At 37.6% G+C, this 17,318-nt stretch overlaps 1 protein-coding gene across 3 annotated transcripts in view; it reads left to right on the top strand.

Annotated features, from left to right (window-relative positions):
* ttll11 (tubulin tyrosine ligase-like family, member 11) overlaps positions 1 to 17,318 on the top strand; it is a 309,887-nt gene that overhangs the window by 260,909 nt on the left and 31,660 nt on the right. For all 3 annotated transcript variants that reach the window (XM_088614922.1, XM_088614923.1, XM_088614921.1), the window contains 3 exons: positions 6,869 to 7,444; positions 7,885 to 7,980; positions 8,370 to 8,488. In XM_088614922.1, coding sequence (XP_088471048.1) covers positions 6,869 to 7,444; positions 7,885 to 7,980; positions 8,370 to 8,488 — 791 coding nt within the window. The remainder of the gene's footprint in view (positions 1 to 6,868; positions 7,445 to 7,884; positions 7,981 to 8,369; positions 8,489 to 17,318) is intronic.

Below are 17,318 nucleotides of genomic sequence, written 5' to 3' on the forward strand. Positions count from 1 at the left end.
GATGTGTGAAACAGATTATATACAGTATTTTATATATAAATTTGAAAAAACAAAGAGTATAGAAAATTGAGTAGTTAAAAAATTGTAGGTAAATTCATTGCCAATCAATCAATATAGCTGTGCTGTGAATAAAGATGTCTAAAGAAGGTGGTTTGATACAGAGAGTTAATGCAAGTAAAAACTTTGAGTGTATCTATAAATCATAAACAATGTGAAGGAAAACTAATGATGTTAAAAAGAAGAATAAGATACAGAAGAATGTCTGAAGGATTTCCAAGACAGAAGGTGGCACCAGAGGTCTAAGAAATGGATGAGTCAAAGTCAGTGAAATCCAGTGATTGCTGGATGCCAGCATGATGTGTTAAATACCTCAGTAGGTGTACATAGTGAAGAACAGAATGGCGATGAAATCACAAGTTAAAAAAATTGTCAATTAAAATGAGCAGTTTTGAATTTTCTCCTGTATATGTTATCTCCTGTGTTGACTCTTTTGTAGTTATTTCAGTTATTTAAGATTGTGATAAAAAACAACCATCGTGCTCCATCTGGAAAAAAAAAGGCATTAACATTATTGGCTCTTTTTGGGTGTTTGAGGTTCATGATTATGAACATTTCTGGGAGCTCTCCTTGTGCCTTTTTATGACATGTGTCAGCAAGATCTTATGGCAGTTTAATCTATCCGTGCTGAGTGCTTAATGAGAGCCAGTCTTGTGTGATTGAGGCTGTGGTTTTGAGGAAATGCTGTACATACTGTATATGCAGTGCACAGTATACTGCATATATCCTTGATCCGTGTTAAACTCATTTAGTTAAAAACACTGAGGATGGGATTTTAAACTTCACTGAACTGTTCTTGCAAAAGAAGCTTATCTGGTACAGCAGAAAGTGAAATTTGGCATTACAATGTGTTGTCAGATCTTAACCCAAATAGGCTCATGTAAAGAGTTGGGTACTGTAGATGCATACGTGTCAGTATCAGCAACTGCCAAATACTGTCCCTGCTTTGGATTAGAAGGAGGAGGATCCATGTCATTTGACCACAATGTCTCTGCCAGTCTGTGTCTTTCTGTTCAAGCATTTGTATTTGAACTTATAGAGAATATGCCAGTTATTGATTGCTTATATAGTATTTGATGTGAATGCACCATGTGACTAATATCACATATTGCATCCTGGCTTTTTTACCAGAAACTTGTTTACAAAGGATGAAATGGTGTGGCAGTCAAAATTTGCATTAGAGACATAGCATTATCCCTGTATCAACTGTTTTTCATTTCCAGGGTTGTGTTCCACGAATGTTTCAGCAAAAGTCATTTAAAGTATAGAACTTGACAAAAATGGAGATTGTTGGTTTGAAAATTTAATAAATAAAAGAATATACATGTAGTTTTATCTAGTTCTTCATCCTAAACCTGTTGGTGATATAATCTGATACAACACTAAGTACTGGTTAGCTAATGCTGTAAATGTACAGCTCACATTGTAATGATATTGTAGAGCAATACAGAAGTATTAAGTAAAGACTGAATCAATATTTTTTCTGGGGAAAGTGAATGCAAAATAATTATAGAGGGTAAGGCGTAATGAGAGGGTAAGCAAAAGAAGTCTCTCATGGGAAAGGATGTTGTAATTATTTGTACTCTAGATGGCAGTGAATGAAAGAAAACTTTTTTGGTGCTCTTTTTTTACTAAAAGAATCAAGTCCGTTTTTCTATTGTTTTTGCAGAAATAGTAACAGCTGACATTCAATGATTGAACATCATTGTGCTAGGTCATATGTATGTGGGTGGTGCATACTAAGACGGAGCGGTGACACTTTGGCTAAGGATCTGTGCCTGTGGCGCCTGAAGGTATCCCGTATCCCATGGCCCATGGCCGACAGAGGAATCCGTTAGGCCCCTGAGCAAGGCCCTTAGCCCAAAACACTGTCAGCTCCAGGGGCGCCGTATAAATGGCTGACCCTGCGCTCTGACCCCCAGCTTCTCTCCCTGTCTGTGTGTCTCATGGAGAGCAAGTTGTGGTATGCGAAAAGATGAATTCCTAATGCAAGAAAGTGTATATGGCCAATAGTGATCTTGTCTTAATAGTTACAAATTCTCTCATTCACATTAGTATTTACTAATAGGGCCTAAGATGTAATATTTAATATGTAATATAAAATTAAAACTGTAGGGTTCACTTCTGTTTTTTAGGCTTTTTAAATTACTATATAAATCTTGGGTGGCTTAGTGACACCTTTTCCAGTCTTACTTTATTTTGATGAACATAAATGAACATAAGGATACAGTTATATATAAATTATATGAACATAATGTTCTACCTCTTACCCAGTTAGAAATGTGCTGTGCGTATGTGCTTATGTGCTGCAAAATAAGAACATCTCCTGAAAATGTTAACGCATTCTAGAAGCCCTTGTAACCTCCCATACAGTATTTGTATATACAGTACCATGTGAACAGTATTGTGTTGTTGTGTATAATTGTTAAATGTTGATCTTTACGGTTGACTGCACTTTGGATTGATGTGGGTTAAACGATTGTCAAAATCTTCCATCATTGATTTATTGATTTGTTTATTATATAGTACTTTGCACAATGGTAATTGTATCAGTATATAATGATGTATAATACATATTTAATATATTTTATTCAACTTTAAATGCTTGGCAACTACTTAAGAGCATCAAAATCTTGATTAAACTACTGTATGTGCTGTTTAACCTTGATGTTATGTAAATATCAGGCATTCCTCATATTAATATTGCCTAGATCTTCGGTAATCCTCAGTTTGTATTGATGCTTCTGCACACTCACATTATATTAAAATAGGAATACATTTACAGATCACTTTTAAATTAAACAATTGAAACGAGAAGGTGTTGTACTTTGTCGAGAACTTGAAAGTCATTGTTCATTGACACCAAATATTTAAATTAAAATTTAAATTTAAATTACAAGACCCTACTAGTACTTATTTGCATCTGTTTATGATTGTATTTGTATATTGTGGATATACCTCATCATTGGAGTCCCATCTCTCCTGTAAGCCTGTAAGATTTGAGTTAATCCACCCAACCCAGGTAGAGTATTATTGGCGTGCTATGTATAAAACAAGCCCTGTGATTTTCTGTGTGGCTGTAAGCTTGCAGCATTGTCAGTTTGAACCTCTTTGTTTCTCCAGTAACAATGCAGTATCTCCTAAAACACTATGGGACTTTGCAGCAAGAAAGCTTCAACATTAGTATGAGAAGAATAGAAGATCACATGGTCCGTACTCCCTGTGTTGGAGCAGTCCAAGCTGAGCCAATTAGCTATGTGCTGTTCCAAATGCCATGCTTGCATTATCATTATGCCACTGATCTTGGTGTTGTGGCAAGCTGTAGCCGGTCCAAGAAGTAAGTTTGTGCAAGGCGGAAATAAGAAGACATGTTTTCCTCCTGGGTTGCTCATCAGACAGGGACAGCTTAGAATAGACAGTCAAAGGTAGATGAAATGTCTTTACGAGCGCAAACCAGAACACCCAGCAAAATATGCCAGCAGCCGTATCACTCTGCAACTCACAACTGGCAACCCACTGAAGCTAAGCAGGTGTGAGCCTGGTCAGTACCTGGATGGGAGACCTCCTGAGAAAAACTAAGGTTGCTGCTGGAAGAGGTGTTAGTGGGGCCAGCAGGGGGCGCTCACCCTGCAGTCCATGTGGGTCATAATGCCCCAGAATGGTGACGGGGACACTATACTGTAAACAGGCGCTGTCCTTCGGATGAGACGTAAAACCGAGGTCCTGACCCTCGTAAAAAATCCCAGGGAGTTTCTCGAAAAGAGTAGGGGTGTAACCCTGGCGTCCTGACCAAATTTCCCATTGGCCCTTACCAATTATGGAGGCCATAATAATCCCCATCTATGAATTGGTTTCATTACTCTGCTCTCCTCCCCATTACCTGTAAAGCGCTTTGAGTGGAGTGTCCAGAAGAGCGCTATATAAGTGTAAGCAATTATTATTATAAAATCCTCCAACAGTCTCAGATAGAAGCTTAAATCCATCTCTAGACCCTGGAGCTGTTAGTGTGGCAGTGCTCACCACCACTTAGCTATGCCCCCCAGTTCCAGTTTCGGAGGGCATAAAAGGGAAACAATGTTCACTTTGCAAAACAATTTGAAGAATCAAGTCCGTTTTTCTTTCTTATACATGGCGCAATGCTAGTAGATGATATGATACCTAAAGGAGAAACCACAGGTAATTTAAAAACACCTTGTTTTTACTGATCTGTACTTTGCTACTGCTTGGTGCCATGATTGTGGTAAATAAACTGCAGAAGTTCATTCAATAGGGTATCAAAAGTAAATTCTCTACAGGATGTTCTTAAATTAAACCAGGACCACCACGCTTCTGTCTCCTGCCACTAGCCGGGTGTCACTCAGCACATTTTTCAGTCAATTTAAGTCCTTGCTTGCAGAGGTAAGGCCATTGAAAGTAATGAAAAAGGATCATCAAGATTCCAGTAATTTACTTTTAAATACACTTCAGCCCTGAGAAAATCCTCTGTAGAGCTGAACATACATAAAGCTAATAAACATTGGCAGCACCTCCATTGGGAGGTTTTGTGTTGCAAGCATCTGAGCACATGTCACACTAGTAGGAAGTGCGCTTTTCAGAATATGACAGCTTGAAACCCTGGAATGGGAGTTCAGAAGCTCTGCGCATTCCAACAAGGCAATATGCATCATTTAAAGAGGTTAAAGCCGAGCCTCCTCTGTGGAATTGCTAACATTAGTTACACTAGAATTTATTCAAGGCTCAGACCTTACTGAATTCATTAACTCACATGTTTTAAAATCATAGTGATATTAGGTACTGATATTGTAATCAAACCTCGTCATTCCCTCTCTTTCTAATCAGACCAAATGATTACTTAAGTAGCCAGCTCTTATTTTAATAGAACATTTATTGGTTTATATAATCTCTCTTTAAAGCATCCGATTCTCAGATTCTTCTATTTATATTTCTTGATTTATAGGCTTTATCTTAAGTTTCTACTTTACAAATTTCTCTCTTTGCTCCAAGTCAGTTATTTGGCAGAGATTTCTAGCCTTGGGGTTGAGAGTAAGCAAACGAACAGGAAATTTCTCAAGAACACCTAAGAGGCTCAGTTATTTTTTTGTTAGCAATGGAAACTTTAGTCCGTCTGCGAGCTGAATTCACATCTTTATCAGTGATCGAAAATCTAGGAAGGGATTTAAGTTTTATTAGTTGATCACAATCCATGGTAAGAACATTACCTTTAGCTCAGATATAAAAAAAAAAAATTCGACTTTACCCATTCCATAACCCATTTCCAGCTGCTTTGCCCTGTAATGTGAAGCAAGGACATGTACCCACTGGCTATATACAGATTTTTACAGAAACACACAGCTATACACTGTGCAGTTCTGTAAAAATCACTTTCATAACATTAACAGCAGACAATTAACTTAAACAGCTGTGAAAACACAGATAAGAATGTAGGCTTTGCGTATTCATTATTCTTCCCAATGTACGTTTCTGGCATTTTAGTACTCTGTTTAAAAAGATCTTTTAGATATATTGACACATGTATGAAACAAAGGTATACTGCCAGCACACTCTGTTCCTGTCAGTGTGACCTCTTCTCATTCCTTAGTCTTCTTGTGCATAATCTTTTTCCTTTAAAAGATATTCAAAAGATGGATCTGTGCTCTATGCGTTTTGATAATTGTATGACCTTACAGAATGAACATTCTCCCATATATCTTGAAACATCTTAGCGAATTAATATTTTAAGCGGAACATCCAACTAAATAGAGAAAGTGAAGAGAAGAAAATATAAAATATATTTCTTTTAGAATGTGAAACCAAAAAACTACAAGCAGTATGCTTCCAAGCTATATCTGTTACCATTAAATACTGCAATAAAGTGATGTGGCTTTAAGGTTATTGTGGATTAAATTTGAACAGCAAAGTATGTGTTATGTGTCATTTAACACGTACCTGTGATGTTACCTACAGTGCCAGTTTTGGAAATTATCTGTTCCACAGTGTTGAAGTTTAAGTAGTTCAAATGTTGATACTATAATAGTGAAGATGACCAGTCATGGTAGCCATTAGTTTCCATTTGGTTTGTGCTGCAATCGCAAAACTTGCTAACTTGGTTGATACCATAACTTCGGATTTTTAATAGATTTATCTTCCTGGTATACTAATGAGGCACTGGCTTCATTAGATGATTTTCACGAAGGGTATACAGAGCCAGCCCTGGATACAGAAGAGGCTGTAGCGATTTATAATTCCAACAACATACTGAAGAAATACAAAGTACTGTACAAAGTTGCTCTGCTACCTTCAGCTATTCCCATATTGGACAAAATTGAAAAATTGAAAAAGAAGAACAATCACTTTTGTACTTGTACACTAGGAAGCCTAATTAAAGAAAAATGAACTGGGTGAGAGCAATGTCTGACTTGCATAACATAAGGCATTTCTTCATAATATATTAGAAACAAAGTTGTTTAGACCATGCACACTGCGTGTTCAATTTCACTAGACAAAGGGTTAAATATTTAACTTACTGTGAATATGTAGAAGTGAAGGCTTTCTAAATTCACCATCGTGACAAAATAGGTCTTCATATCCCTTCTGTGGCTGGAAGCCATTATTTGCCTACTGTGCAAGGAGAACAATTTATCCAATCAGCCTGATTGTTAACAGTCCTCTTGCTTGGTCATTGAAATCATTTTTCTGAATGAGGATAATTTTGGATGCTGCCACTGGGTTCCAGAATGGTTCTAATTTATGGTAAGTGCCCCGGCTGTGTCAGGCTGTATTTCCTAGCTTAATTCCTGTTGTTGCCACGCAGGTCCGCATTGCTAAAGACAAGGACCCTTCCTGGAAACCGACCTTCATTGTGAAACCTGACGGCGGATCCCAGGGTGATGGCATCTACCTCATTCGTGATCCCGGTGATGTCCGCGTCATGGGCAACGCCCAGAGCAAGCACGCTGTGGTCCAGGAATACATCCAGAAGCCACTGCTCGTCGACAAACTCAAATTTGACATCAGATTGTATGTCCTGGTAAGGTCTCTGGACCCATTGGAGATTTACATCGCCAAAGAGGGGCTATCCAGGTTTTGCACAGAGCCTTACCAGGAGCCCAACCAAAAAAACCTGGACCATGTCTTCATGCACTTGACAAATTATTCCTTAAATGTCCACAGCGGGAACTTTGTTCATTCAGACAACACCAACACAGGAAGCAAGAGAACATTCTCCAGCATTCTGTACCGCCTAGCCTCCAAAGGTGTGGACATCAAGAAAGTATGGTCAGACATTATCTCCTTGGTCATTAAGACTGTAATTGCACTGGTGCCTGAGCTTAAGGTCTATTATCAGGCTGATATTCCTGCCGGGAAGCCAGGACCAACATGCTTTCAGGTGAGACTGTCAATAATCTATAATAACTACCCTAGATTCATTCTTCAGAAAGTGTCAAAAAGTGAAATAGGCTTCAGAATAAGACAGTAGTTTAGCTCGTTGAAATAATGTGCTTCATGTTCCCTGGCTCTCTTTTAAAGGATTCAGCAGAAACCAAGGCCTCCACAAGGTTAAATATATAATTTTAGAATTATTGCATCCAAAAGAGATGCTTTTTTGTAAATGTTAAAACTGAACATATTCTCAGTCTCTTATTGGCTTTAAAAGAGGCCCTTGGTTATCTCATGTTTTTAATGGGCTCCTGAATGTGTGTCATGAAGCACGATAATGAAGAATTGAAACCAACCAGCAGCTGTGAATACGTTTTTAGTAATTTGACCACTTGATATCATCCAGAACTGAATCCATGTTCATAAATGGTTATTTTTATCTCTGTGCAGATTTTAGGGTTTGACATTCTGCTGATGAAAAACCTGAAGCCCATTTTACTGGAGGTTAATGCTAATCCTAGTATGAGAATCGAACACGAACAAGAGGTAAGAAAATGTCATTCTTTCCATTGAAGAAGGAGAAAAAGCAAACTTCAGTTTTATTCCAACTGATATTTTATCTTCGGCTCCTGACATGGCACATTAAGTAATGAAGTGAAAGAATAAGAAAGCAAGATGGTGATTTTAAGGTATTTAGTATAATTAATATCTAATTTTAGATATAAATCATCTTGTTTTCATTGTGTCTCATTCATATTTCTTGGAAGCAGTTAGTCTCCAAGTTTTTTATAGGAGTTTTTTTCCTGTAGAAGTGGCATTTGACTGAATGAATGAATGTTAGAACAGAAACATGGTTAAGTTAAACGCTGCTTGGCCTTCCCAGTGTTCAGTAAAACAAGTAGTTCTGAGGGCTGAGAGAGGATTTTGATTTTCAGGTGTCCCCGGGTGTGTTTGAGTATGTTCCCAGCCCAGTGGATGAAGAAGTGAAAGTTGGGGTCATCCGGGACACATTGCGCTTGGTGGACCCAGGACAGAGGAAGCTCACCAATCACCAGTAAGTTCAGCTCAGAGCTCATCTGTTGAATTTGCGCCACCTGCACCAAAGGCATGAGTCTAAAATTACTCTCTCCTTCTCTAGATAATATATTGAAAAAATTCAATCTTTAATCTAACAAACATTTGCAAATTAGATTTCTAGATGCGCATGAACAAAACGTTCACCAAAGGTGCATTTAATACAATTTTAGAAACTCTTACTGGGGCAACTGGGCAGCTCAGTAGACAACCCCATTGTAATCATGGTTTGGAAAGAACGCACTGGGTGGGCCTCTTCAGACACATGCTTCATTGCAGAATGAAAGGATTTTATGAGGGGCATCACAGTTACAGTAATGTACTGTATTGTGATCGCAAGGCTATAGCCTAAGGTTCTTCTGCTGGTGGATTCGGTGACAACGTAGAGTATTTCAAAACATATCGGGCGCAAGTTGGAAAACTAATAAATCTTAAGGTAGTTTTGTGTGGCCTTGGTATTTGCTTTTCTACATCATTTGTCTTTGTGATTAAATATGACTGTGCTGTATGTCTCAAAGCTGTATAATTGCAATTTATGTGGTTGCAACAATTTAAGGGGTTTGCAACAGTGACTTTTGGGATCTGTTTCATTTAACCACAAAATTAATTAACTGAGTAACATAAGCTCATCCTCCCTCCTCGTTAGTTTAATAGGTCAGATGCTGTGCTGAACTGAGAGTTTTATACTGAAGAAATCACCCAGAGGCCACGGCAGAAAGACTGTTAAGTGGTGATACTCTGAAAATGCACAGGGATGAGCAAACTGCAGTGATGATCAAACAGGGACTTTGACTACAGCTGTTCTGATTTGATTTCATGAGCATATGTGAATATCAAAGCTACATCCATCCATTTTCTAACCCCGTTATCCAATACAAGGTTGCAGGCAAAGCTGCATTTAAATACTATAAATACCGGATTATGGTTCAGTATATGTGATCATTCCTAAGAGGTTTCAAGTATTCACATTTGTTCTTGTACATTCAGTTGACAAAATATTAGGAACCCCCCCCTGAAAAGGGTCAGGTGTTGGGTCTGTGCAACCAGCATGACCACACTGAACAGGACATGGCATGAATTCCACAAGGTTTTGAAACATGTGCGGCCACTTCTCATGCCATATCCCTAGGAGGACCGCCTTCAGCTGAGGTTGTGAAGAGGGTAGTGCCGTATGGAAGAGAAGGGCAGGTCCTGTCATTTTCGAGCGGCTTGAGACGGTCCTGGTCGGGGACGAACATTTGTCCTCATGTCAGCCACAAGTTGCCTGTACAATGAAAATTACTGTGAATGTTTCCTCTGTCCATCCTTTTTCTAACTACTTCATCCAATTTGTGCACCCTGGAAGGGCCGACAGTCCATCGCAGGGTACTTACACTCACAGCAGGGCCAATTTTCCCAGAAGCCAATTAACCTACTGGTACGTTTTTTAATTGTGGGAGGAAACCCATGTGAATGCTAACCACTGCACCATTATGCCACCTGTAATGTATACTGTAAATATTATTATTATTATTATTATTATTATTATTATTTATTGTTACAAATTAAAGTCTAATTTTACTCATGAAAACCTCTTCCCTCGGTTTCAAAGCAACCAGCAACCAGCTTTTGAAACCATTTTTTTAGATAGAAATTCATCTAATAAATCCGATTAATAACATATGAGGTTTGTTAAAATATAGATAATTGGTGAGCCCTAACCGTTGTTCCCAGTCAGATAGCGCCAAGCTATCTTTCCACAAGCAATATGTTTCATTTTAAAGTTGCTGTTTACCTTGGCCCTTTAATGGGAGAAGCGACATCGGGACGCAGCTTACAGTATATCACATTTCAATATATATATACGTTAGGCTGTGTTTTGAATACAACACATGTCAGACCTGGAACAATGGCAGAAGTGGCAGAAGAACAGTTTCTTTTATTGTAAGTTATTTGACACCAGAGGGGTGCTCCATCAGAGTCAGTGCTGTCACACAGGTTTTAATAAGCGACAGCTGAATGCTCTTACGATCATAATGAGCTCCTGTGGACACACCGTCATGTCAGCCCTCACTCTGTAAGTTATCAATCATGATCTTGATCCTGATCAAAGAGGCTGCCTTCCCGGTAGGAGACTGTTGAGCTTAATAATGCATTAAGGAACCTGTCTTCATAAGCTTGTTAAACGGAAAATTAAATTTTTGAAATGCTGCGATGAAATTTCACAGATGAGTGAATCTGGCATTTCAAGCATTCAAGTATCAGTACATAAATGACTTTTTAAAAGATAAAATATAAATATAAAAATAAAAGAAATAAATAAAATAAGTGAGCCAGTTACTGTACAATCCCAGTCCCAGTGATCAGTGCTAAATTGAGGGCATACTGTACAGTTACAACATTTAAAATAGCAAAAGACAAACTATTTTGCTTCTTTCTTAAAGTGTTTTATTGTCTGACAAACTGCCAGTGCTTTCTTAGAATAAGTTGCACCTTTTTTTAAAAGCTAATGTTAGTTTTTTTTATTTTATTTTTCAACTTTATTTTTTTCAACAAGTTAGAACTTCATTGAAAAAGAGACTTTTTTTTCTCTTGTGAGTTTTTGTTGATTTGTATCTACTGTATATGCGTTTGCGTTTTAATCTTTTGGGTTTTGCTTTTCTACTTCTGTTGCTGACTGAAAGCCAGATGTTGGAGCAGCAGCTGGAGTTTGGCATTCTATGCAATGAAGTACTATAAGATAAATAATATAAAATTCCATAAAACACATCAACAGTTGTGTTTTAACTACAGTGCCTTGCGAAAGTATTCGGCCCCCTTGAACTTTTCAACCTTTTGCCACATTTCAGGCTTCAAACATAAAGATATAAATTTTTTATTTTATGTGAAGAATCACCAACAAGTGGGACACAATTGTGAAGTGGAACGAAATCTATTGGATTTTTGAAACTTTTTTAACTAATACAAAAATGAAACGTGGGGCGTGCAAAATTATTCGGCCCCTTTACTTTCAGTGCAGCAAACTCACTCCAGAAGTTCAGCGAGGATCTCTGAATGATCCAATGTTGTCCTAAATGACTGATGGTGATAAATAGAATCCACCTGTGTGTAATCAAGTCTCTGTATAAATGCACCTGCTCTGTGATAGTCTCAAGGTTCTGTTGAAAGCGCAGAGAGCATCATGAAGACCAAGGAACACACCAGGCAGGTCCGTAATACTGTTGTGGAGAAGTTTAAAGCCGGATTTGGATACAAAAAGATTTCCCAAACTTCAAACATCCCAAGGAGCACTGTGCAAGCGATCATCTTGAAATGGAAGGAGTATCAGACCACTGCAAATCTACCAAGACCTGGCCGTCCCTCTAAACTTTCAGCTCAGACAAGGAGAAGACTGATCAGAGATGCAGCCAAGAGGCCCATGATCACTCTGGATGAACTGCAGAGAACTACAGCTGAGGTGGGAGAGTCTGTCCATAGGACAACAATCAGTCTTACACTGCACAAATCTGGCCTTTATGGAAGAGTGGCAAGAAGAAAGCCATTTCTCAAAGATATCCATAAAAAGTCTCGTCTAAAGTTTTCCACAAGCCACCTGGGAGACACCCCAAACATGTGGAAGAAGGTGCCCTGGTCAGATGAAACCAAAATCGAACTTTTTGGCCACAATGCAAAACGATATGTTTGGCGTAAAAGCAACACAGCTCATCACCCTCAACACACCATCCCCACTGTCAAACATGGTGGTGGCAGCATCATGGTTTGGGCCTGCTTTTCTTCAGCAGGGACAGGGAAGATGGTTAAAATTGAGGGGAAGATGGATGCAGCCAAATACAGGACCATTCTGGATGAAAACCTGTTGGAGTCTGCAAAAGACCTGGAACTGGGACGGAGATTTATCTTCCAACAAGACAATGATCCCAAACATACAGCAAAATCTACAAAGGAATGGTTCACAAATAAACGTATCCAGGTGTTTGAATGGCCAAGTCAAAGTCCAGACCTGAATCCAATCGAGAATCTGTGGAAAGAGCTGAAAACTGCTGTTCACAAACGCTCTCCATCCAACCTCACTGAGCTCGAGCTGTTTTGCAAGGAAGAATGGGCAAGAATTTCAGTCTCTCGATGTGCAAAACTGATAGAGACATACCCCAAGCGACTTGCAGCTGTAATCGCAGCAAAAGGTGGCTCTACAAAGTATTAACGCAAGGGGGCCGAATAATTTTGCACGCCCCACTTTTCATTTTTTTATTAGTTAAAAAAGTTTCAAAAATCCAATAGATTTCGTTCCACTTCACAATTGTGTCCCACTTGTTGGTGATTCTTCACATAAAATAAAAAATTTATATCTTTATGTTTGAAGCCTGAAATGTGGCAAAAGGTTGAAAAGTTCAAGGGGGCCGAATACTTTCGCAAGGCACTGTAATTGATCTTACCTTGTTTGTACAGTCAAAAGTAGAAAGTGATTGCTTCTTTTCATTCTCATAATTGGAAGACATGTATCTTGAAATATTGTGCTAGAAATGTGTGTTTTAAGTTCATTTTAGGACTAAACACAACTTGATGATGGAACATACAGGTGGTTTAGATCCAGTATGTTTTGCATGACAAAAATATCCTAGTTAATATTTCAGAAAGTAAAGCGGCTGATGAGAAACAACGTGAGAATGTCTTAAAACTAATCCGTATTGGACATATTGGATTTGGTCCAGTATAAGCATCATATGAAAGGAAATACAGTGAAATTGTGTTTGCCTTATCCTGTGGTTTATTGTTTCAATGCTTCTTTGTGGTTTCCATTTTTATGTGCACCGATAAAATGACAAGAAGACGGTGGTCTTGTGCCTGAGATATTCATGATACTTTCAAAAGACTTTTCAAAAGCCTTTACAGGCTTAAGCTAAACTGTTGTTGCTGTCGAGCAGAAGCAGAGGTCCTTGTTAAAGATTCAAGCAAATGAGTTGTTAAGCCAGGCAAGCGTTCGCTTTTGTGGTTCACAGTGTGTAATGACACCCTAGGGTGTAACCCAGTGCCTCTCTTGTTTGATGCATATTGAACAACAATTTTCATAGCTCATAACTTTGACTACCTGAGTTACATGGAGTCTTTACAGAATCTTATTTGTATAAATAATGGCATTTGAGCTGAATTGCTTTTGAACATTTAACCTGCTAGCTTTTCTTAGGTGAAATAGCATGGAAAAGAAGGTTTACTGGTTCAACAGGTAGTGGATTATACTACTTTCAATTTTGTGGATGAAAGTTTGATATGATAGCTTAATAATTACTCATTTTTTATTAAGAATAATTTTTGTGCTACAGAAATTCAGTTAACTGCTAATTGAATTAAAGGATGATAATGTAATTCGTCAGTCACTCGATGAATATGCAGTGCTAGAGAAAGCGAGCTCTTGGCAAAATTAGTGTCTGTCTGGACTGCAGCCATGAGCATGTGTTGTGTGATTAATTATTACATAGCTGCTCATTCTCTCACTTTGAATCACAATTAAAATTCCCAGTATTGAAATTATAAATGATAACAAGATAGAATAACAAGTATCTTGATAAAAAAAAAGCTCAAAGAAGACTTGTCATGTCTTGAAAGGACACACTTCACACTGCTGTGTTAATTTTTTTTAAAGAATGATAATCATGCAATATTCATACCTGTTGGTCAGAACCATTGCCTTTTCATTCTAAGTATGGATCTTCCTTTTCCCGATGAAACTTTACTTACCTTTGAACTGCATCTCAGAACTACAGGTAATATGTGGTGAGTTTGAACTTCTCAACCCAGAAAAATGTGCACATCTCAATTACTATATATTGCAACTGATGGAATCAGTGGAAAATTCACCTTACTCCCCCATACGGCCATTCTCATTATCTCATCTGAAGGCCGCCCTGCTATAACTATGCAATGTAATTGGGCTGCAAATATTTCAGAAGCCTTCTGGAATGTGTGCCACATCCTACTCAAGCTGTTATTGCTGTGTACCGCCATGCAGAATAAATTATTTGGTGGGGATTCCTAATATTTTGGCTGGTGGGTAGTATCAATCATTGTATACTGTACTTCCTTGTTGGCTTTGGAATATTTAATCGTTATCAATCCAATACTTTTATAGAAAACACAGCAATGTAAAAAAAAAACATGAACTGAAGCAGATTTAGATACTTTTTAAAGAAGATTGCTGTGCAAGTTTAAGCTGTAAATCCCATGACTATTAAATAATGCATTTGGAGTGCTGTTTTCCTTAATCGGCACCTCATACCTCATGTGAACTGTTAATACGCAGAAAAAAGACAATAAGAAATTCCTCTGCACAGGAACTACTAGGAGACTCCCTGCTGGGGTTGTCCCACATCTGTTGTAGTTGTAAACATTATGCAGTTCAAATGCAGGTCAAAGACCATGTCAGCATGTACTGAAAAGGCTGGAGCCTATTAAAGACAATCACGTAAGCAAGGCTACTGTAACCTGACCTTGGGCATTTTATTGACATACTGTATCTCCTCTCAACATAAGCAAAACCTATTTTAAGTGCATATACAGTTAGGTGTGGAAGAACAATCTTGGAAATTAGGGAAGACTTCACCATGGAAATGCTGTTGTAATTATCATTAAGTCATTGAGAATATAATGGGTCAAAAACCCGGAAAGGCAAAATTGAAAGTCAAACACTGGACTAGATCAGCTGCCTGTTTATTAAACCTATGTGTGCTGCATTTTTCAATGTGAAAATAGTTTTCAACAATGGAGGTGAGTATTCTGCAGACAAGATTGTATTTTCATCTTAACTGACTCAAGGTAACAACCTTCAGTCAGTTAAGGGGAAAATACAACCATGTTAGTTTACATGCAAGAAAATACAAGGTAAATGTCGTTCTCTCTCGCTTACATGGTTGTTAAAGATCCTATGACACTGTTTTTCTGTTTATAGGAGTAAGGATGTCCTCTTGTCTTCGTTAAAATCTACCCTGTGCTTGTATGTGTGGTTAACCTATTCTTACCCCTTAATTAAATGGTTGATGCTGTTTGTCACTCCTCCTGGTCTTATGGGTCCCCTCCTATATGTTAAACCTTTTGGGATTGTAGAAACCAAGATATTCGAGCCTGAAGTGTTCGTTCGTCCAGCCAAGCTTTATTGTTTGCATACAAGGAACTACATAAGCACCATAATAGTTATAGTACATATCGTAGCTCAAAGTGGATATGGTCCTACAGAACTCAAATATATATTCTTTTGGGAGGGAAAAAGACAATGAATATATTGTATATTTGAATAGGTGAACATTAGTACAAATTAGATAACACAGCCAAAGGAACAACTCTTTAATTCTGTTGTATTCTAAAAGGAGTTGCCCTTTTACAATAAGGGTTTTTGTCACTTTGACTTCTAGGTCAGGATTTTTTATTTATTTGGACTTAGGAAGCAAGACAGGTTTCTTTTCCAAGAACATTTAGTAGAAATCCTTGTACAAATCTTCATCTTTGTGTCACCCGTTAGTGCAGGAGACATGTAACGTCAGGTTCTTACATGATTGGATAGACAATGCACCTTAAGCATTGAATATATAAACCTGTGCTATTTTGCAGATTCTATCTTTTGCTGACAGAATGCGTTCAGTTTTACTGTTATATGTGTATATTTTTGCAAGAAAAATTATATAAATAGCATAAGAGCAAGGCGCAGAGCTGCATGGATTTATCACATTATTTATTTCAGAAAAGATTTCAGATCCAGCATTTTAAGGAGATATTGATTTGAATACAGACTGTCATTGAAGTGACTCTTCTAGGAAATTATTCTGATTGCTTGATCTAGAAATAGCCCTACGTGTAGATTAGACAGTTGCTATGCTAAATGCTGCCAATTTTATTTCCTGTAATTATCTACAAAATTAAGAGAAATGAAGCAGACAAAATTATCTGAACTTTAGGAAACATCATCTGAACACTTTTTTTTCTGAGAAAAATGTAGACACTGGAAACATTACGCTGATTCATTTTTAGTTTTTATCCACCTTGCGAGATTTTGTTTGGATTATTGCTCTGAACTGCTGTTCTTGTCCAGAGTCTGGCAACAGTCACATTGCATAAATCTTCAGCAGTTTTTTTCTTTTTTCACCTTGGTGCTGTGTTCAAACACCATAAGAAACGTCCTGACATAGTAGCTTGTGGTAGTTCATCATATACAATAGAAATCAGTATTATTAGTTATATACCAGTTTCCTGGTGAGTTCAGCATCGAAGGGTATGTGAATGAAATATGAAAACTGAGAAGTACCTATATTTTAAATACAATACTGGGCTAGTCTGACATGTTATGCACAATCATGAGTTACAATGTACAGTATACAGTATATGTTACATGATCAACAGCTTAATCAAAACCTCAACTTTTTCATTAAGTCCAGCTTAATTTGGGAGAGAGGGAACCAAACTTGTTATTTAACAGTCTTTAATCCACATTGTTCCGAATCTTCAAAAACATGATCGCAACAACTTATGAGAAACTATAGAAGCAAACTACATCATAATTGTGTTAGAATTATATTCTAAATATACTGTTCAGCATGCTATTAAATTGTAGTAATTATCGAATCAATTTTAAATGATTCATTGTCAGGTGTTCCTCATCTTTAATGTCATTTCTTATCTACCGTGGGTAAAATGCAACAATTTATAGCAAAACTGTAGGTTGAAAATCACCATAGAATTGTCTTTAAAAACATCAGTTGAAAATAATACAGCAACACACAATATATAAGATTTACTGCAAATTGCTGTTTGTGTATATGCATATTTTAATGGGCAGCAGTAATTTTAAG

Source organism: Lepisosteus platostomus, chromosome 21 (assembly GCF_059453375.1).
Source record: "Lepisosteus platostomus isolate fLepPlt1 chromosome 21, fLepPlt1.hap1, whole genome shotgun sequence".
Classification (NCBI taxonomy): Eukaryota; Metazoa; Chordata; class Actinopteri; order Semionotiformes; family Lepisosteidae; genus Lepisosteus; species Lepisosteus platostomus.